Source organism: Pseudophryne corroboree, chromosome 10 (assembly GCF_028390025.1).
Source record: "Pseudophryne corroboree isolate aPseCor3 chromosome 10, aPseCor3.hap2, whole genome shotgun sequence".
Lineage (NCBI taxonomy): Eukaryota > Metazoa > Chordata > Amphibia > Anura > Myobatrachidae > Pseudophryne > Pseudophryne corroboree.
This window is the reverse complement of record NC_086453.1, coordinates 378,495,187-378,516,084: the sequence shown is the minus strand read 5'-3', so window position 1 is coordinate 378,516,084 and position 20,898 is coordinate 378,495,187. Positions and strand designations below refer to the sequence as shown.

The following is a 20,898-nucleotide window of genomic DNA, read 5'->3' as shown; positions in this document are numbered from 1 at the left end:
TCCGATGATTTATATCGGATATACAGTATGAAACGAGCGCCCGCCATGTGACGGGTTATTATATAGATTCTCTGCACCGATGATTTATATCGGATATACAGTATGAAACGAGCGCCCGCCATGTGACGGGTTATTATATAGATTCTCTGCTCTGATGATTTATATCGGATATACAGTATGAAACGTGCGCCCGCCATGTGACGGGTTATTATATAGATTCTCTGTTCCGATGATTTATATCGGATATACAGTATGAAACGAGCGCCCGCCATGTGACGGGTTATTATATAGATTCTCTGCTCCGATGATTTATATCGGATATACAGTATGAAACGTGCGCCCGCCATGTGACGGGTTATTATATAGATTCTCTGCTCCGATGATTTATATCGGATATACAGTATGAAACGAGCGCCCGCCATGTGACGGGTTATTATATAGATTCTCTGCTCCGATGATTTATATCGGATATACAGTATGAAACGAGCGCCCGTCATGTGACGGGTTATTATATAGATTCTCTGCTCCGATGATTTATATCGGATATACAGTATGAAACGTGCGCCCGCCATGTGACGGGTTATTATATAGATTCTCTGCTCCGATGATTTATATCGGATATACAGTATGAAACGAGCGCCCGCCATGTGACGGGTTATTATATAGATTCTCTGCTCCGATGATTTATATCGGATATACAGTATGAAACGAGCGCCCGTCATGTGACGGGTTATTATATAGATTCTCTGCTCCGATGATTTATATCGGATATACAGTATGAAACGAGCGCCCGCCATGTGACGGGTTATTATATAGATTCTCTGCTCCGATGATTTATATCGGATATACAGTATGAAACGAGCGCCCGCCATGTGACGGGTTATTATATAGATTCTCTGCACCGATGATTTATATCGGATATACAGTATGAAACGAGCGCCCGCCATGTGACGGGTTATTATATAGATTCTCTGCTCTGATGATTTATATCGGATATACAGTATGAAACGTGCGCCCGCCATGTGACGGGTTATTATATAGATTCTCTGTTCCGATGATTTATATCGGATATACAGTATGAAACGAGCGCCCGCCATGTGACGGGTTATTATATAGATTCTCTGCTCCGATGATTTATATCGGATATACAGTATGAAACGTGCGCCCGCCATGTGACGGGTTATTATATAGATTCTCTGCTCCGATGATTTATATCGGATATACAGTATGAAACGAGCGCCCGCCATGTGACGGGTTATTATATAGATTCTCTGCTCCGATGATTTATATCGGATATACAGTATGAAACGAGCGCCCGCCGTGTGACGGGTTATTATATAGATTCTCTGCTCTGATGATTTATATCGGATATACAGTATGAAACGAGCGCCCGTCATGTGACGGGTTATTATATAGATTCTCTGCTCCGATGATTTATATCAGATATACAGTATGAAACGAGCGCCCGTCATGTGACGGGTTATTATATAGATTCTCTGCTCCGATGATTTATATCGGATATACAGTATGAAACGAGCGCCCGTCATGTGACGGGTTATTATATAGATTCTCTGCTCCGATGATTTATATCGGATATACAGTATGAAACGTGCGCCTGCCATGTGACCGGTTATTATATAGATTCTCTGCTCCGATGATTTATATCGGATATACAGTATGAAATGAGCGCCCGCCATGTGACGCGTTATTATATAGATTCTCTGCTCCGATGATTTATATCGGATATACAGTATGAAACGAGCGCCCGCCATGTGACGGGTTATTATATAGATTCTCTGCTCCGATGATTTATAGCGGATATACAGTATGAAACGAGCGCCCGCCATGTGACGGGTTATTATATAGATTCTCTGCTCCGATGATTTATATCGGATATACAGTATGAAACGAGCGCCCGTCATGTGACGGGTTATTATATAGATTCTCTGCTCCGATGATTTATATCGGATATACAGTATGAAACGTGCGCCCGCCATGTGACGGGTTATTATATAGATTCTCTGTTCCGATGATTTATATCGGATATACAGTATGAAACGAGCGCCCGCCATGTGACGGGTTATTATATAGATTCTCTGCTCTGATGATTTATATCGGATATACAGTATGAAACGAGCACCCGCCATGTGACATGTTATTATATAGATTCACTGCTCCGATGATTTATATCGGATATACAGTATGAAACGAGCACCCGCCATGTGTCGGGTTATTATATAGATTCTCTGCTCCGATGATTTATATCGGATATACAGTATGAAAAGCCCGACTGCCATGTGACGGGTTATTATATAGATTCTCTGCTCCGATGATTTATATCGGATATACAGTATGAAACGAGCGCCCGCCATGTGACCGGTTATTATATAGATTCTCTGCTCCGATGATTTATATCGGATATACAGTATTAAACGAGCACCCGCCATGTGACGGGTTATTATATAGATTCTCTGCTCCGATGATTTATATCGGATATATAGTATGAAACGAGCGCCCGCCATGTGACCGGTTATTATATAGATTCTCTGCTCCGATGATTTATATCGGATATACAGTATGAAACGAGTGCCCGCCATGTGACGGGTTATTATATAGATTCTCTGCTCCGATGATTTATATCGGATATACAGTATGAAACGAGCGCCCGCCATGTGACGGGTTATTATATAGAGTCTCTGCTCCGATGATTTATATCGGATATACAGTATGAAACGAGCGCCCGCCATGTGACGGGTTATTATATAGATTCTCTGCTCCGATGATTTATATCGGATATACAGTATGAAACGAGCGCCCGCCATGTGACGGGTTATTATATAGATTCTCTGCTCCGATGATTTATATCGGATATACAGTATTAAACGAGCGCCCGCCATGTGACGGGTTATTATATAGATTCTCTGCTCCGATGATTTATATCGGATATACAGTATGAAACGAGAGCCCGCCATGTGACGGGTTATTATATAGATTCTCTGCTCCGATGATTTATATCGGATATACAGTATGAAACGAGCGCCCGCGATGTGACGAGTTATTATATAGATTCTCTGCTCCGATGATTTATATCGGATATACAGTATGAAACGAGCGCCCGCCATGTGACGGGTTATTATATAGATTCTCTGCTCCGATGATTTATATCGGATATACAGTATGAAACGAGAGCCCGCCATGTGACGGGTTATTATATAGATTCTCTGCTCCGATGATTTATATCGGATATACAGTATGAAACGAGCGCCCGTCATGTGACGGGTTATTATATAGATTCTCTGCTCCGATGATTTATATCGGATATACAGTATGAAACGAGCGCCCGCCATGTGACGGGTTATTATATAGATTCTCTGCTCCGATGATTTATATCGGATATACAGTATGAAACGAGCGCCCGCCATGTTACAGGTTATTATATAGATTCTCTGCTCCGATGATTTATATCGGATATACAGTATGAAACGAGCGCCCGCCATGTGACGGGTTATTATATAGATTCTCTGCTCCGATGATTTATATCGGATATACAGTATGAAACGAGCGCCCGCCATGTGACGGGTTATTATATAGATTCTCTGCTCCGATGATTTATATCGGATATACAGTATGAAACGAGCGCCCGCCATGTGACGGGTTATTATATAGATTCTCTGCTCCGATGATTTATATCGGATATACAGTATGAAACGAGCGCCCGCCATGTGACGGGTTATTATATAGATTCTCTGCTCCGATGATTTATATCGGATATACAGTATGAAACACCCGACCGCCATGTGACGGGTTATTATATAGATTCTCTGCTCCGATGATTTATATCGGATATACAGTATGAAACGAGCGCCCGTCATGTGACGGGTTATTATATAGATTCTCTGCTCCGATGATTTATATCGGATATACAGTATGAAACGAGCGCCCGCCATGTGACGGGTTATTATATAGATTCTCTGCTCCGATGATTTATATCGGATATACAGTATGAAACGAGCGCCCGCCATGTGACGGGTTATTATATAGATTCTCTGCTCCGATGATTTATATCGGATATACAGTATGAAACACCCGACCGCCATGTGACGGGTTATTATGTAGATTCTCTGCTCCGATGATTTATATCGGATATACAGTATGAAACGAGCGCCCGCCATGTGACGGGTTATTATATAGATTCTCTGCTCCGATGATTTATATCGGATATACAGTATGAAACGAGCGCCCGCCATGTGACGGGTTATTATATAGATTCTCTGCTCCGATGATTTATATCGGATATACAGTATGAAACGAGCGCCCGCCATGTGACGGGTTATTATATAGATTCTCTGCTCCGATGATTTATATCGGATATACAGTATGAAACGAGCGCCCGCCATGTGACGGGTTATTATATAGATTCTCTGCTCCGATGATTTATATCGGATATACAGTATGAAACGAGCGCCCGCGATGTAACGCATTATTATATAGATTCTCTGCTCCGATGATTTATATCGGATATACAGTATGAAACGAGAGCCCGCCATGTGACGGGTTATTATATAGATTCTCTGCTCCGATGATTTATATCGGATATACAGTATGAAACGAGCGCCCGCCATGTGACGGGTTATTATATAGATTCTCTGCTCCGATGATTTATATCGGATATACAGTATGAAACGAGCGCCCGCCATGTGACGGGTTATTATATAGATTCTCTGCTCCGATGATTTATATCGGATATACAGTATGAAACGAGCGCCCGCGATGTAACGCATTATTATATAGATTCTCTGCTCCGATGATTTATATCGGATATACAGTATGAAACGAGCGCCCGCCATGTGACGGGTTATTATATAGATTCTCTGCTCCGATGATTTATATCGGATATACAGTATGAAACGAGTGCCCGCCATGTGACGGGTTATTATATAGATTCTCTGCTCCGATGATTTATATCGGATATACAGTATGAAACGAGCGCGCGCCATGTGACGGGTTATTATATAGATTCTCTGCTCCGATGATTTATATCGGATATACAGTATGAAACGAGCGCCCGCCATGTGACGGGTTATTATATAGATTCTCTGCTCCGATGATTTATATCGGATATACAGTATGAAACGAGCACCCGCCATGTGACGGGTTATTATATAGATTCTCTGCTCCGATGATTTATATCGGATATACAGTATGAAACGAGCGCCCGCGATGTAACGCATTATTATATAGATTCTCTGCTCCGATGATTTATATCGGATATACAGTATGAAACGAGCGCCCGCCATGTGACCGGTTATTATATAGATTCTCTGCTCCGATGATTTATATCGGATATACAGTATGAAACGAGCGCCCGCCATGTGACGGGTTATTATATAGATTCTCTGCTCCGCTGATTTATATCGGATATACAGTATGAAACGAGCGCCCGCCATGTAACGTGTTATTATATAGATTCTCTGCTCCGATGATTTATATCGGATATACAGTATGAAACGAGCGCCCGCCATGTGACGGGTTATTATATAGATTCTCTGCTCCGATGATTTATATCGGATATACAGTATGACACGAGCGCCCGCCATGTGACGGGTTATTATATAGATTCTCTGCTCCGATGATTTATATCGGATATACAGTATGAAACGAGCGCCCCCCATGTGACGGGTTATTATATAGATTCTCTGCTCCGATGATTTATATCGGACATACAGTATGAATAGTAATAGATGACTGTACACAATGTATCGGTTGCTAGTTCCCTCGTACCTTCGTTTCCATAGTGACAGGAGTTCTTCATACTTTCCAGAAGGAGTTGAACTTTACAGTTGATATTAAACAGTATCTCTTCGTTATCTGGAGAGTAATAGTATTTGTGAAACCATTATTATTTATTACCAGTTATATATATATATATATATATATATATATATATATATATATATATAGCGCACACATATTCCGCAGCGCTGTACAGAGAACATTTGCCCATTCACATCAGTCCCTGCCCCAGTGGAGCCTGCCAGTATATTTTTGGATTGTGGGAGGAAACCGGAGTACCCAGAGGAAACCCACGCAAGTATGGGGAGAATATCCAAACTCCACACAGTTAGGGCCATGGTGGGAATAGAACCCATGGCCTCAGTGCAGTTCCCCTCCCCAGCACGTCTATGCCACGCAGAGATCAGCTGCAGCATGGGGGATGGGTGATCGGTCCTCCTGCCCCATGCACGGGGGTGTATGTGCTGCCAAATGAAAATGTGGGAATAAAAAAAAAATGGCATGTATACATAGCCTCGAACATTTTACACAGAAAAATCGGTACAAATAAGGAAAGGGGGCGTGGCCACAGGTAAAGGGGGCGTCATCACACCCCTTTTCCTATACTTTCAATGGAAACATGGAGAGTCAAAAATCGGTACAGACCACAGAAAAATGGTACTGTACCTGACATAAAGGTGCAGCTGGAGGGTATAGACTAGTGACACATCCATTGACACTGGAGGCGAGGAGGGATCTATTACCACTAGAGGAGGGGGAGGGGGGGGGGGGTAGATAACACTGGGGATCTTTAAATATATTATTAAAAATGCTTTTTGAACTTTATTAAATAAAAATTTTTTTTACAATATTGGAGTGTTTTTTTGTTAATTGGGTAAAGGGTTTGGAGGAGTTGTTAATAATACTGGTCATCTTTTCCACACGGTGTATGTACCAAATGCAGGATATTATTGAGTGGAATAAAGGGAGGGGGGGTTAGTTGTTTCCACTCAGCAACTATCTGACAACTGGTAGCAGAAGCTATGTGGCGTATTCATTTATTTTGATCCCTGGTCAGCGGCGGCTCCTGCTGTACTTACTTTTAGTAGGGGGGCTGCGACTACTCCCATGCCCGGTGATCTGGCAGTTGCTGGCCTACGCCGCGGTATGACTGTGCATGCGCAAATCCCCGGCTTCTATGGACTGCAACGGCTGCAGCTCATAGGAGTCGGTTTGGGATGCGTGAAAGGCAGGGAGTGGCTACCTACAGGAAGACCTGTCTCTGCTAATGGCAGCCCGGTCTGGCAGTCCCGGAGGGAGGAAACACCTCCCAGTGGGACTGTCTGCAGTGTCTGTGACTGGCACATAGGACTGCCAATAGTAAGTCACTGTCAGTCACAGTGGAGCCAGTGCAATGACAGGCTGCATCTGAGTCACTGACACTGAGCTGAGGGGGCGGATTTTACCTGTTGGGGGGCTGCAGTCCTGCAGTCCGTAGGTATGATCCACCACTGTTCCTGGTGTCCACTGGGAGACCCAGAGCAAGAATGTAGGTTCTCATGGGATAGTAATTTGGAGGCTATCGGAGATGAGATTGGTCCCTTCTCCCTGGAGAGTTGAGAGTTTTGGGCATGACCACAAATGTGGAGGAAAGTCCCCTCAGAAGTGCAACCTCTCCAACTTCTATTCCTCTCCCAAATCCTCCCATCCTAAGTCACCTTACCGGCTGGTGGTCCTGAGGCACACATCCAGTGTACAGCCCCCCCCCCCCCGTAGTCACACATCCAGCGTAAAGCCCCCCATAGTCACACATCCAGCGTACAGCTTCCCCCATAGTCACACATCCAGCGTACAGCCTCCCCCATAGTCACACATCCAGCGTACAGCCCCCGCATAGTCACACATCCAGCGTACAGCCCCCCCATAGTCACACATCCAGCGTACAGCCCCCCCATAGTCACACATCCAGCGTACAGCCCCCGCATAGTCACACATCCAGCGTACAGCTCCCCATAGTCACACATCCAGCGTACATCTCCCCATAGTCACACATCCAGCGTACAGCCCCCCCATAGTCACACATCCAGCGTACATCTCCCCATAGTCACACATCCAGCGTACAGCCCCCCATAGTCACACATCCAGCGTATAGCCCCCCCATAGTCACACATCCAGCGTACAGCCCCCCATAGTCACACATCCAGCGTACATCTCCCCATAGTCACACATCCAGCGTACAGCCCCCCATAGTCACACATCCAGCATATAGCCCCCCCATAGTCACACATCCAGCGTACAGCTCCCCATAGTCACACATCCAGCGTACATCTCCCCATAGTCACACATCCAGCGTACAGCCCCCCCATAGTCACACATCCAGCGTACAGCCCACCCATAGTCACACATCCAGTGTACAGCCCCCCCATACTCACACATCCAGCGTACAGCTTCCCCCATAGTCACACATCCAGCGTACAGCCCCCCATAGTCACACACCCAGCGTACAGCCCCCCCATAGTCACACATCCAGCGTACAGCCCCCCATAATCACACACCCAGCATACAGCCCCCCCATAGTCACAGATCCAGCGTACAGCCCCCTCCATAGTCACACATCCAGCGTACAGCCCCCCCCATAGTCACACATCCAGCGTACAGCCCTCCCATAGTCACATCCAGCGTACAGCCCCCCCATAGTCACACATCCAGCGTACAGCCCCCCATAGTCACACACCCAGCGTACAGCCCCCCCATAGTCACACATCCAGCGTACAGCCCCCCCATAGTCACACATCCAGCGTACAGCTCCCCATAGTCACACATCCAGCGTACAGCCCCCCCATAGTCACACATCCAGCGTACAGCCCCCCATAGTCACACATCCAGCGTACAGCCCCCCAGTCACACATCCAGCGTACAGCCCCCCATAGTCACACATCCAGCGTATAGCCCCCCATAGTCACACACCCAGCGTACAGCCCCCCATAGTCACACATCCAGCGTACAGCCCCCCATAGTCACACATGCAGCGTACAGCCCCCCCCCCCAAAGTCACACATCCAGCGTACAGCCCCCCCCATAGTCACACATCCAGCGTACAGCCCCCCATAGTCACACACACAGCGTACAGCTCCCCATAGTTACACATCCAGCGTACAGCCCCCCATAGTCAAACATCCAGCGTACAGCCCCCCCATAGTCACACATCCAGCGTACAGCCCCCCCATAGTCACACATCCAGCATACAGCCCCCTATAGTCACACATACTGCATATAGCCCCCCATAGTCACACATCCAGCGTACAGCCCCCCCATAGTCACACATCCAGCGTACAGCCCCCCCATAGTCACACACCCAGCGTACAGCCCCCCCATAGTCATAAATCCAGCGTACAGCTCCCCATAGTTACACATCCAGCGTACAGCCCCCCCCATAGTCACACACACAGCGTACAGCCCCCCATAGTCACTCATCCAGCGTACAGCCCCCCATAGTCACACATCCAGTGTACAGCCCCCCATAGTCACACATCCAGTGTACAGCCCCCCATAGTCACACATCCAGCGTACAGCCCCCCCATAGTCACAAATTCAGCGTACAGCCCCCCCATAGTTACACATCCAGTATACAGCCCCCCCATAGTTACACATCCAGCGTACAGCCCCCCACCATAGTCACACATCCAGCGTACAGCCCCCCATAGTCACACATCCAGCGTACAGCCCCCCATAGTCACACATCCAGCGTACAGCCCTCCCATAGTCACACACACAGCGTACAGCCCCCCCCCATAGTCACACATCCAGCGTACAGCCCCCCATAGTCACACATCCAGCGTACAGCCCCCCCCATAGTCACACATCCAGCGTACAGCCCCCCATAGTCACACACACAGCGTACAGCTCCCCATAGTTACACATCCAGCGTACAGCCCCCCATAGTCAAACATCCAGCGTACAGCCCCCCCATAGTCACACATCCAGCGTACAGCCCCCCCCATAGTCACACATCCAGCGTACAGCCCCCTATAGTCACACATACTGCATATAGCCCCCCATAGTCACACATCCAGCGTACAGCCCCCCCATAGTCACACATCCAGCGTACAGCCCCCCCATAGTCACACACCCAGCGTACAGCCCCCCCATAGTCATAAATCCAGCGTACAGCTCCCCATAGTTACACATCCAGCGTACAGCCCCCCCCCATAGTCACACACACAGCGTACAGCCCCCCATAGTCACTCATCCAGCGTACAGCCCCCCATAGTCACACATCCAGTGTACAGCCCCCCATAGTCACACATCCAGCGTACAGCCCCCCCATAGTCACAAATTCAGCGTACAGCCCCCCCATAGTTACACATCCAGTGTACAGCCCACCCATAGTTACACATCCAGCGTACAGCCCCCCACCATAGTCACACATCCAGCGTACAGCCCCCCATAGTCACACATCCAGCGTACAGCCCCCCATAGTCACACATCCAGCGTACAGCCCTCCCATAGTCACACACACAGCGTACAGCCCCCCCCCCATAGTCACACATCCAGCGTACAGCCCCCCATAGTCACACATCCAGCGTACAGCCCCCCCATAGTCACACATCCAGCGTACAGCCCCTCCATAGTCACACACCCAGCGTACAGCCCCCCATAGTCACACATCCAGCGTACAGCCCCCCATAGTCACACATCCAGCGTACAGCCCCCCCATAGTCACACACCCAGCGTACAGCTCCTCATAGTCACACATCCAGCGTACAGCCCCCCATAGTCACACACCCAGCGTACAGCCCCCCATAGTTACACATCCAGCGTACAGCTCCCCATAGTCACACATCCAGCGTACAGCCCCCCTATAGTCACACACCCAGCGTACAGCCCCCCATAGTCACACATCCAGCGTACAGCTCCCCATAGTCACACATCCAGCGTACAGCCCCCCATAGTCACACTCCCAGCGTACAGCCCTCCCATAGTCACACATCCAGCGTACAGCCCCCCATAGTCACACATCCAGCGTACAGCCCCCCATAGTCACACATCCAGCGTACAGCCCCCCATAGTCACACATCCAGCGTACAGCCCCCCATAGTCACACATCCAGCGTACAGCACCCCCATAGTCACACATCCAGCGTACAGCCCCCCCATAGTCACACACCCAGCGTACAGCCACCCATAGTCACACATCCTGCGTACAGCCCCCCCATAGTCACACATCCAGCGTACAGCCCCCCATAGTCACACACCCAGCGTACAGCCTCCCCATAGTCACACATCCAGCGTACAGCCCCCCATAGTCACACATCCAGCGTACAGCCCCCTCATAGTCACACATCCAGCGTACAGCCCCCCCATAGTCACACATCCAGCGTACAGCCCCCCCCATAGTCACAAATCCAGCGTACAGCTCTCCCATAGTCACACATCCAGCGTACAGCCCCCCATAGTCACACATCCAGCGTACAGCCCCCCCATAGTCACACATCCAGCGTACAGCCCCCCCCATAGTCACACATCCAGCGTACAGCCCCCCATAGTCACACATCCAGCGTACAGCCCTCCCATAGTCACACACACAGCGTACAGCCCCCCATAGTCACACATCCAGCATACAGCCCCCCATAGTCACACATCCAGCGTACAGCCCCCCATAGTCACACATCCAGTGTACAGCCCCCCCATAGTCACACATCCAGCGTACAGCCCCCCATAGTCACACATGCAGCGTACAGCCCCCCCCCCCATAGTCACACATCCAGCGTACAGCCCCCAGTCACACATCCAGCGTACAGCCACCCCCCCATAGTCACACATCCAGCGAACAGCCCCCCATAGTCACACATCCAGCGTACAGCCCTCCCCCATAGTCACACATCCAGCGTACAGCCCCCCATAGTCACACATACTGCGTACAGCCCCCCCATAGACACACACCCAGCGTACAGCTCCCCATAGTCACACATCCAGCGTACAGCCCCCCCATAGTCACAAATTCAGCGTACAGCCCCCCCATAGTTACACATCCAGTGTACAGCCCCCCCATAGTTACACATCCAGCGTACAGCCCCCCCATAGTCACACATCCAGCGTACAGCCCCCCACCATAGTCACACATCCAGCGTACAGCCCCCCATAGTCACACATCCAGTGTACAGCCCCCCATAGTCACACATCCAGCGTACAGCCCCCCATAGTCACACACCCAGCGTACAGCTCCCCATAGTCACACACACAGCGTACAGCGCCCCCATAGTCACACATCCAGTGTACAGCCCCCCATAGTCATACATCCAGCGTACAGCCCCCTCATAGTCACACATCCAGCGTACAGCCCCCCCATAGTCACACATCCAGCGTACAGCCCCACCCATAGTCACACATCCAGCGTACAGCTCTCCCATAGTCACAAATCCAGCGTACAGCCCCCCATAGTCACACATCCAGCGTACAGCCCCCCCATAGTCACACATCCAGCGTACAGCCCCCCCATAGTCACACATCCAGCGTACAGCCCCCCATAGTCACACATCCAGCGTACAGCCCTCCCATAGTCACACACACAGCGTACAGCCCCCCATAGTCACACATCCAGCGTACAGCCCCCCATAGTCACACATCCAGCGTACAGCCCCCCATAGTCACACATCCAGTGTACAGCCCCCCATAGTCACACATCCAGCGTACAGCCCCCCATAGTCACACATGCAGCGTACAGCCCCCCCCATAGTCACACATCCAGCGTACAGCCCCCATAGTCACACATCCAGCGTACAGCCACCCCCCCATAGTCACACATCCAGCAAACAGCCCCCCATAGTCACACATCCAGCGTACAGCCCTCCCCCATAGTCACACATCCAGCGTACAGCCCCCCATAATCACACATACTGCGTACAGCCCCCCCATAGACACACACCCAGCGTACAGCTCCCCATAGTCACACATCCAGCGTACAGCCCCCCCATAGTCACAAATTCAGCGTACAGCCCCCCCATAGTTACACATCCAGTGTACAGCCCCCCCATAGTTACACATCCAGCGTACAGCCCCCCCATAGTCACACATCCAGCGTACAGCCCCCCACCATAGTCACACATCCAGCGTACAGCCCCCCATAGTCACACATCCAGTGTACAGCCCCCCATAGTCACACATCCAGCGTACAGCCCCCCATAGTCACACACCCAGCGTACAGCTCCCCATAGTCACACACACAGCGTACAGCGCCCCCATAGTCACACATCCAGTGTACAGCCCCCCCCCATAGTCACACACACAGCGTACAGCCCCCGCCAGTCATAAATCCAGCGTACAGCTCCCCATAGTTACACATCCAGCGTACAGCCCCCCCCATAGTCACACACACAGCGTACAGCCCCCCATAGTCACTCATCCAGCGTACAGCCCCCCATAGTCACACATCCAGCGTACAGCCCCCCCATAGTCACACATCCAGCGTACAGCCCCCCCATAGTCACACATCCAGTGTACAGCCCCCCCATAGTCACACATCCAGCGTACAGCCCCCCATAGTCACACATCCGGCGTACAGCCCCCCATAGTCACACATCCAGCGTACAGCTCCCCCATAGTCACACATCCAGCGTACAGCTCCCCCCATAGTCACACATCCAGCGTACAGCCCCCCTATAGTCACACACCCAGCGTACAGCCCCCCATAGTCATACACCCAGCGTACAGACCCCCCATAGTCACACATCCAGCGTACAGCTCCCCCATAGTCACACATCCAGCGTACAGCCCCCCTATAGTCACACACACAGCGTACAGCCCCCCATAGTCACACATCCAGAGTATAGCCCCCCATAGTCACACATCCAGCGTACAGCCCCCCATAGTCACACATCCAGCGTACAGCCCCCCATAGTCACACACCCAGCGTACAGCCCCCGCATAGTCACACATCCAGCGTACAGCCCCCCATAGTCACACATCCAGCGTACAGCCCCCCTATAGTCACACACACAGCGTACAGCCCCCCATAGTCACACATCCAGAGTATAGCCCCCCATAGTCACACATCCAGCGTACAGCCCCCATAGTCACACATCCAGAGTATAGCCCCCCATAGTCACACATCCAGCGTACAGCCCCCCATAGTCACACATCCAGCGTACAGCCCCCCACAGTCACACACCCAGCGTACAGCCCCCCCCATAGTCACACATCCAGCGTACAGCCCCCCATAGTCACACATCCAGCATACAGCCCCCCATAGTCACACACACAGCGTACAGCCCACCCATAGTCACACATCCAGCGTACAGCCCCGCCATAGTCACACATCCAGCGTACAGCCGCCCCATAGTCACACATCCAGCGTACAGTCCCCCCCCCCTATAGTCACACACCCAGCGTACAGCCCTCCCCCATAGTCACACATCCAGCGTACAGCCCCCCCATAGTCACACACCCAGCGTACAGCCCCCCATAGTCACACATCCAGCGTACAGCTCCCCATAGTCACACATCCAGCGTACAGCCCCCCATAGTCACACACCCAGCGTACAGCCCTCCCATAGTCAGACATCCAGCGTACAGCCCCCCCATAGTCACACACCCAGCGTACAGCCCTCCCATAGTCAGACATCCAGCATACAGCCCCCCCATAGTCACACATCCAGCGTACAGCCCCCCATAGTCACACATCCAGCGTACAGCCCCCCCATAGTCACACACCCAGCGTACAGCCCCCCATAGTCACACATCCAGTGTACAGCCCCCCCATAGTCACACATCCAGCGTACAGCTCCCCATAGTCACACATCCAGCGTACAGCCCCCCTCCCATAGTCACACATCCAGCGTACAGCCCCCCATAGTCACACATCCAGCATACAGCCCCCCATAGTCACACACACAGCGTACAGCCCCCCCATAGTCACACATCCAGCGTACAGCCCCCCCATAGTCACACATCCAGCGTACAGCCGCCCCATAGTCACACATCCAGCGTACAGCCCCCCCCCATAGTCACACACCCAGCGTACAGCCCTCCCATAGTCACACACCCAGCGAACAGCCCTCCCATAGTCAGACATCCATCGTACAGCCCCCCCATAGTCACACATCCAGCGTACAGCCCCCCATAGTCACACATCCAGCGTACAGCCCCCCCATAGTCACACATCCAGCGTACAGCCCCCCCATAGTCACACATCCAGCGTACAGCCCTCCATAGTCACACATCCAGCGTACAGCCCCCCATAGTCACACATCCAGCGTACAGCCCCCCCATAGTCACACACCCAGCGTACAGCCCTCCATAGTCAGACATCCAGCGTACAGCGCCCCCATAGTCACACATCCAGCGTACAGCCACCCATAGTCACACATCCAGCGTACAGCCCCCCCATAGTCACACACCCAGCGTACAGCCCCCCATAGTCACACATCCAGCGTACAGCTCCCCATAGTCACACATCCAGCGTACAGCCCCCCTCCCATAGTCACACATCCAGCGTACAGCCCCCCATAGTCACACATCCAGCGTACAGCCCCCCATAGTCACACATCCAGCGTACAGCCCCCCCATAGTCACACATCCAGCGTACAGCCCCCCCATAGTCACACATCCGGCGTACAGCCCCCCCATAGTCACACATCCAGCGTACAGCCCCCCCATAGTCACACATCCAGCGTACAGCCCCCCCCATAGTCACACATCCAGCGTACAGCCCCCCCCCATAGTCACACATCCAGCGTACAGCCCCCCCCCCATAGTCACACATCCAGCGTACAGCCCCCCCATAGTCACACATCCAGCGTACAGCCCCCCCATAGTCACACATCCAGCGTACAGCCCCCCCCCCATAGTCACACATCCAGCGTACAGCCCCCCATAGTCACACATCCAGCGTACAGCCCCCCATAGTCACACATCCAGCGTACAGCCCCCCATAGTCACACACCCAGCGTACAGCTCCCCATAGTCACACACACAGCGTACAGCGCCCCCATAGTCACACATCCAGTGTACAGCCCCCCCATAGTCACACATCCAGCGTACAGCCCCCCATAGTCACACACCCAGCGTACAGCCCTCCCATAGTCAGACATCCAGCGTACAGCCCCCCATAGTCACACACCCAGCGTACAGCCCTCCCATAGTCAGACATCCAGCTTACAGCCCCCCCATAGTCACACATCCAGCGTACAGCCCCCCATAGTCACACATCCAGCGTACAGCCCCCCCATAGTCACACACCCAGCGTACAGCCCCCCATAGTCACACATCCAGTGTACAGCCCCCCCATAGTCACACATCCAGCGTACAGCTCCCCATAGTCACACATCCAGCGTACAGCCCCCCTCCCATAGTCACACATCCAGCGTACAGCCCCCCATAGTCACACATCCAGCATACAGCCCCCCATAGTCACACACACAGCGTACAGCCCCCCCATAGTCACACATCCAGCGTACAGCCTCCCCATAGTCACACATCCAGCGTACAGCCGCCCCATAGTCACACATCCAGCGTACAGCCCCCCCCCATAGTCACACACCCAGCGTACAGCCCTCCCATAGTCACACACCCAGCGTACAGCCCTCCCATAGTCAGACATCCATCGTACAGCCCCCCCATAGTCACACATCCAGCGTACAGCCCCCCATAGTCACACATCCAGCGTACAGCCCCCCCATAGTCACACATCCAGCGTACAGCCCCCCCATAGTCACACATCCAGCGTACAGCCCTCCATAGTCACACATCCAGCGTACAGCCCCCCATAGTCACACATCCAGCGTACAGCCCCCCATAGTCACACATCCAGCGTACAGCCCCCCCATAGTCACACACCCAGCGTACAGCCCTCCATAGTCAGACATCCAGCGTACAGCCCCCCCATAGTCACACATCCAGCGTACAGCCACCCATAGTCACACATCCAGCGTACAGCCCCCCCATAGTCACACACCCAGCGTACAGCCCCCCATAGTCACACATCCAGCGTACAGCTCCCCATAGTCACACATCCAGCGTACAGCACCCCTCCCATAGTCACACATCCAGCGTACAGCCCCCCATAGTCACACATCCAGCGTACAGCCCCCCATAGTCACACATCCAGCCTACAGCCCCCCCATAGTCACACATCCAGCGTACAGCCCCCCCATAGTCACACATCCGGCGTACAGCCCCCCCATAGTCACACATCCAGCGTACAGCCCCCCCATAGTCACACATCCAGCGTACAGCCCCCCCCATAGTCACACATCCAGCGTACAGCCCCCCCCCATAGTCACACATCCAGCGTACAGCCCCCCCATAGTCACACATCCAGCGTACAGCCCCCCCATAGTCACACATCCAGCGTACAGCCCCCCCCCATAGTCACACATCCAGCGTACAGCCCCCCATAGTCACACATCCAGCGTACAGCCCCCCATAGTCACACATCCAGCGTACAGCCCCCCACAGTCACACATCCAGCATACAGCCCCCCATAGTCACACATGCAGCGTACAGCCCCCCATAGTTACACATCCAGCGTACAGCTCCCCATAGTCACACATCCAGCGTACAGCCCCCCATAGTCACACATCCAGCGTACAGCCCCCCATAGTCACACATCCAGCGTACAGCCCCCCATAGTCACACATCCAGCGTACAGCCCCCCTATAGTCACACACACAGCGTACAGCCCCCCATAGTAACACTTCCAGAGTATAGCCCCTCATAGTCACACATCCAGCGTACAGCCCCCCATAGTCACACATACAGCGTACAGCCCCCCATAGTCACACATCCAGCGTACAGCCCCCCATAGTCACACATCCAGCGTATAGCCCCCCATAGTCACACATCCAGCGTACAGCCCCCCCCATAGTCACATCCAGCGTACAGCCCCCCATAGTCACACATCCAGCACACAGCCCCCCATAGTCACACACCCAGCGTACAGCCCCCCCATAGTCACACATCCAGCGTACAGCCCCCCTCCCATAGTCACACATCCAGCGTACAGCCGCCCCATAGTCACACATCCAGCGTACAGCCCCCCATAGTCACACATACAGCGTATAGCCCCCCGTAGTCACACATCCAGCTTACAGCCCCCCATAGTCACACATCCAGCGTACAGCCCCCCATAGTCACACACCCAGCGTACAGCCCCCCCCATAGTCACATCCAGCGTACAGCCCCCCATAGTCACACATCCAGCATACAGCCCCCCATAGTCACACACCCAGCGTACAGCCCCCCTCCCATAGTCACACATCCAGCGTACAGCCGCCCCATATTCACACATCCAGCGTACAGCTCCCCATAGTCACACATCCAGCGTACAGCCCCCCATAGTCACACGTCCAGCGTACAGCTCCCCATAGTCACACATCCAGCGTACAGCCCCCCCCCCATAGTCACACACCCAGCGTACAGCCCCCCATAGTCACACATCCAGCGTACAGCTCCCCATAGTCACACATCCAGCGTACAGCTCCCCATAGTCACACATCCAGCGTACAGCCCCCCCCCCATAGTCACACACCCAGCGTACAGCCCCCCATAGTCACACATCCAGCGTACAGCTCCCCATAGTCACACATCCAGCGTACAGCCCCCCCATAGTCACACATCCAGCATACAGCCCCCCATAGTCACACACCCAGCGTACAGCCCTCCCATAGTCAGACATCCAGCGTACAGCCCCCCCATAGTCACACATCCAGCGTACAGCCCTCCATAGTCACACATCCAGCGTACAGCCCCCCATAGTCACACATCCAGCGTACAGCCCCCCATAGTCACACACCCAGCGTACAGCCCCCCATAGTCACACACCCAGTGTACAGCCCCCCATAGTCACACATCCAGCATACAGCCCCCCATAGTCACACACCCAGCGTACAGCCCTCCCATAGTCAGACATCCAGCGTACAGCCCCCCCATAGTCACACATCCAGCGTACAGCTCCCCCATAGTCACACATCCAGTGTACAGCCCCCCCATAGTCACACATCCAGCGTACAGCTCCCCATAGTCACACATCCAGCGTACAGCCCCCCTCCCATAGTCACTCATCCAGCGTACAGCCCCCCTCCCATAGTCACACATCCAGCGTACAGCCCCCCATAGTCACACATCCAGCGTACAGCCCCCCATAGTCACACATCCAGCGTACAGCCCCCCCATAGTCACACATCCAGCGTACAGCCCCCCCATAGTCACACATCCGGCGTACAGCCCCCCCATAGTCACACATCCAGCGTACTGCCCCCCCCATAGTCACACATCCAGCGTACAGCCCTCCATAGTCACACATCCAGCGTACAGCCCCCCCATAGTCACACATCCAGCGTACAGCCCCCCATAGTCACATACCCCGCGTACAGCCCCCCCATAGTCACACACCCCGCGTACAGCCCCCCCATAGTCACACACCCAGTGTACAGCCCCCCCATAGTCACACACCCAGCGTACAGCCCCCCGTAGTCACACATCCAGCGTACAGCCCCCCCATAGTCACACACCCAGCGTACAGCCCCCCCATAGTCACACACCCAGCGTACAGCCCTCCCCCATAGTCACACACCCAGCGTACAGCCCCCTTATAGTCACACTCCCACCGTACAGCCCCCCCATAGTCACACACCCAGCCTACAGCCCCCCATAGTCACACACCCAGCGTACAGCCCCCCCATAGTCCCACATCCAGCTTAGAGGTCCAGATTTATAAAACCTTGGAGAGTGATAAATAGCATTGTGATAAAGTACTAACCAATCAGCTCCTAACTACCATGTTACAGGCTGTGTTTGAAAAATGACAGTTAGGAGCTGATTGGTTAATACGTTATCACCCTGCAATTTATCACTCTCCAAGGTTTGATAAATCTGGGCCAGTAAGTGCTTTGAGGACGGAGGTTGGTGATGTCTGATCTAGAGGCAGCCTTCCCAGGAAAGCCGAGGAAGTTACAGCAGCAACAAACGCACCAGCTCCATATTACTGCCCATAGTGGTGACATGACATGTCCAACAAGCAAATATGGCTGTGATATTCGGTCGCCATCATACGTTCAGCCATGTAGTGTATGAGAAATACAGTATAGGATGGATAGATAGATAGATAGATGATAGATAGATAGATAGATAGATAGATAGATAGATAGATGTGAGTGAGTGACTGATATAGTCTCTGTACAGCACTGTGGAATACGTGTGCGCTATATAAATAACAGATGGATTAATGTGAGATACCGAGAGCTCATACAGCTAATGGTAAATCAGACGGTAACTCTAGCAGACAGGCTGGAGACACATACATAGCCGACATGCCGCCAGTGATACTTTCTGTGAATTAGATAGATACACGGTCACTTACCTCCATACAGAACGGTTATAAACATCGCTGCCTTATTTCTGCAAGGGCCGGGGATGGGTCAGAATACCATGAATCTCCGGCTGCAGGACGCTGGCCCAGGAACTGACAAGGCAGAGTTACAGAAAGAGTCACGTGCAGGAACCTGGAGCTTTTCTGGCCATGGCAGCCCAGACAGGGAACACTTGAGATCACCAGGGAGAGAGCAGACAGGAATGAGCAGCCATTGGCTTGTGCTGCTGTTTACCAAGCTCTCCCCTGACTGCTCAGTAAACAGCCCTCATTATTAATCAGCGGCCCCGCATCCAGCACACCCCGGCTCACACAGCCTGGTCTCCAAGGTGTTGCTAGAGGTTGCTGCCAAGAACACATCAGGGATTTCTGCTTTGTATACAACACTCTCAGGGACTGCCTGTAGTTACCTGTGAGATTGGAGACAGACACAGGTCCATTCCTGGGGGTTATTCTGATGCAGAGCAGTGGGGCATCAGAGGGTTACTGGCTCGCTGGGTGGGCATCACTACAACATAACAGTGGATTCTAGTTACAGCTATGATATAAATATCTCCATATTATGGGGCCAGATTAACAATACTAACAATCCTTATTGCTGCTTAATGCAGCGATCTGGACATCCAGCCATGCAGGTGCTATATAGCTGCAGTGGGCACTGCAGTCAGCTCCAGCCCACCGGGGAGGGACCAGAAGATCCCTCTCCAGCCAAGGTGCCCCACAGAGGTAAGAAAGGTATCTCCACCTCCACACGCCATTGTC

At 52.2% G+C, this 20,898-nt stretch overlaps 1 protein-coding gene across 1 annotated transcript in view; it reads right to left on the bottom strand.

The window, feature by feature from the left end:
• Window positions 1-20,433, bottom strand: part of LOC134966795 (uncharacterized protein CXorf65 homolog) — a 57,625-nt gene extending 37,192 nt beyond the window's left edge. The window contains exons 1-2 of the mRNA XM_063943807.1: window positions 20,128-20,433; window positions 5,782-5,868 (exon numbers count right to left, since the gene is read on the bottom strand). Coding sequence (XP_063799877.1) covers window positions 5,782-5,868; window positions 20,128-20,152 — 112 coding nt within the window. The 5' untranslated portion in view covers window positions 20,153-20,433. The remainder of the gene's footprint in view (window positions 1-5,781; window positions 5,869-20,127) is intronic.
• Window positions 20,434-20,898: the final 465 nt, after the last annotated feature.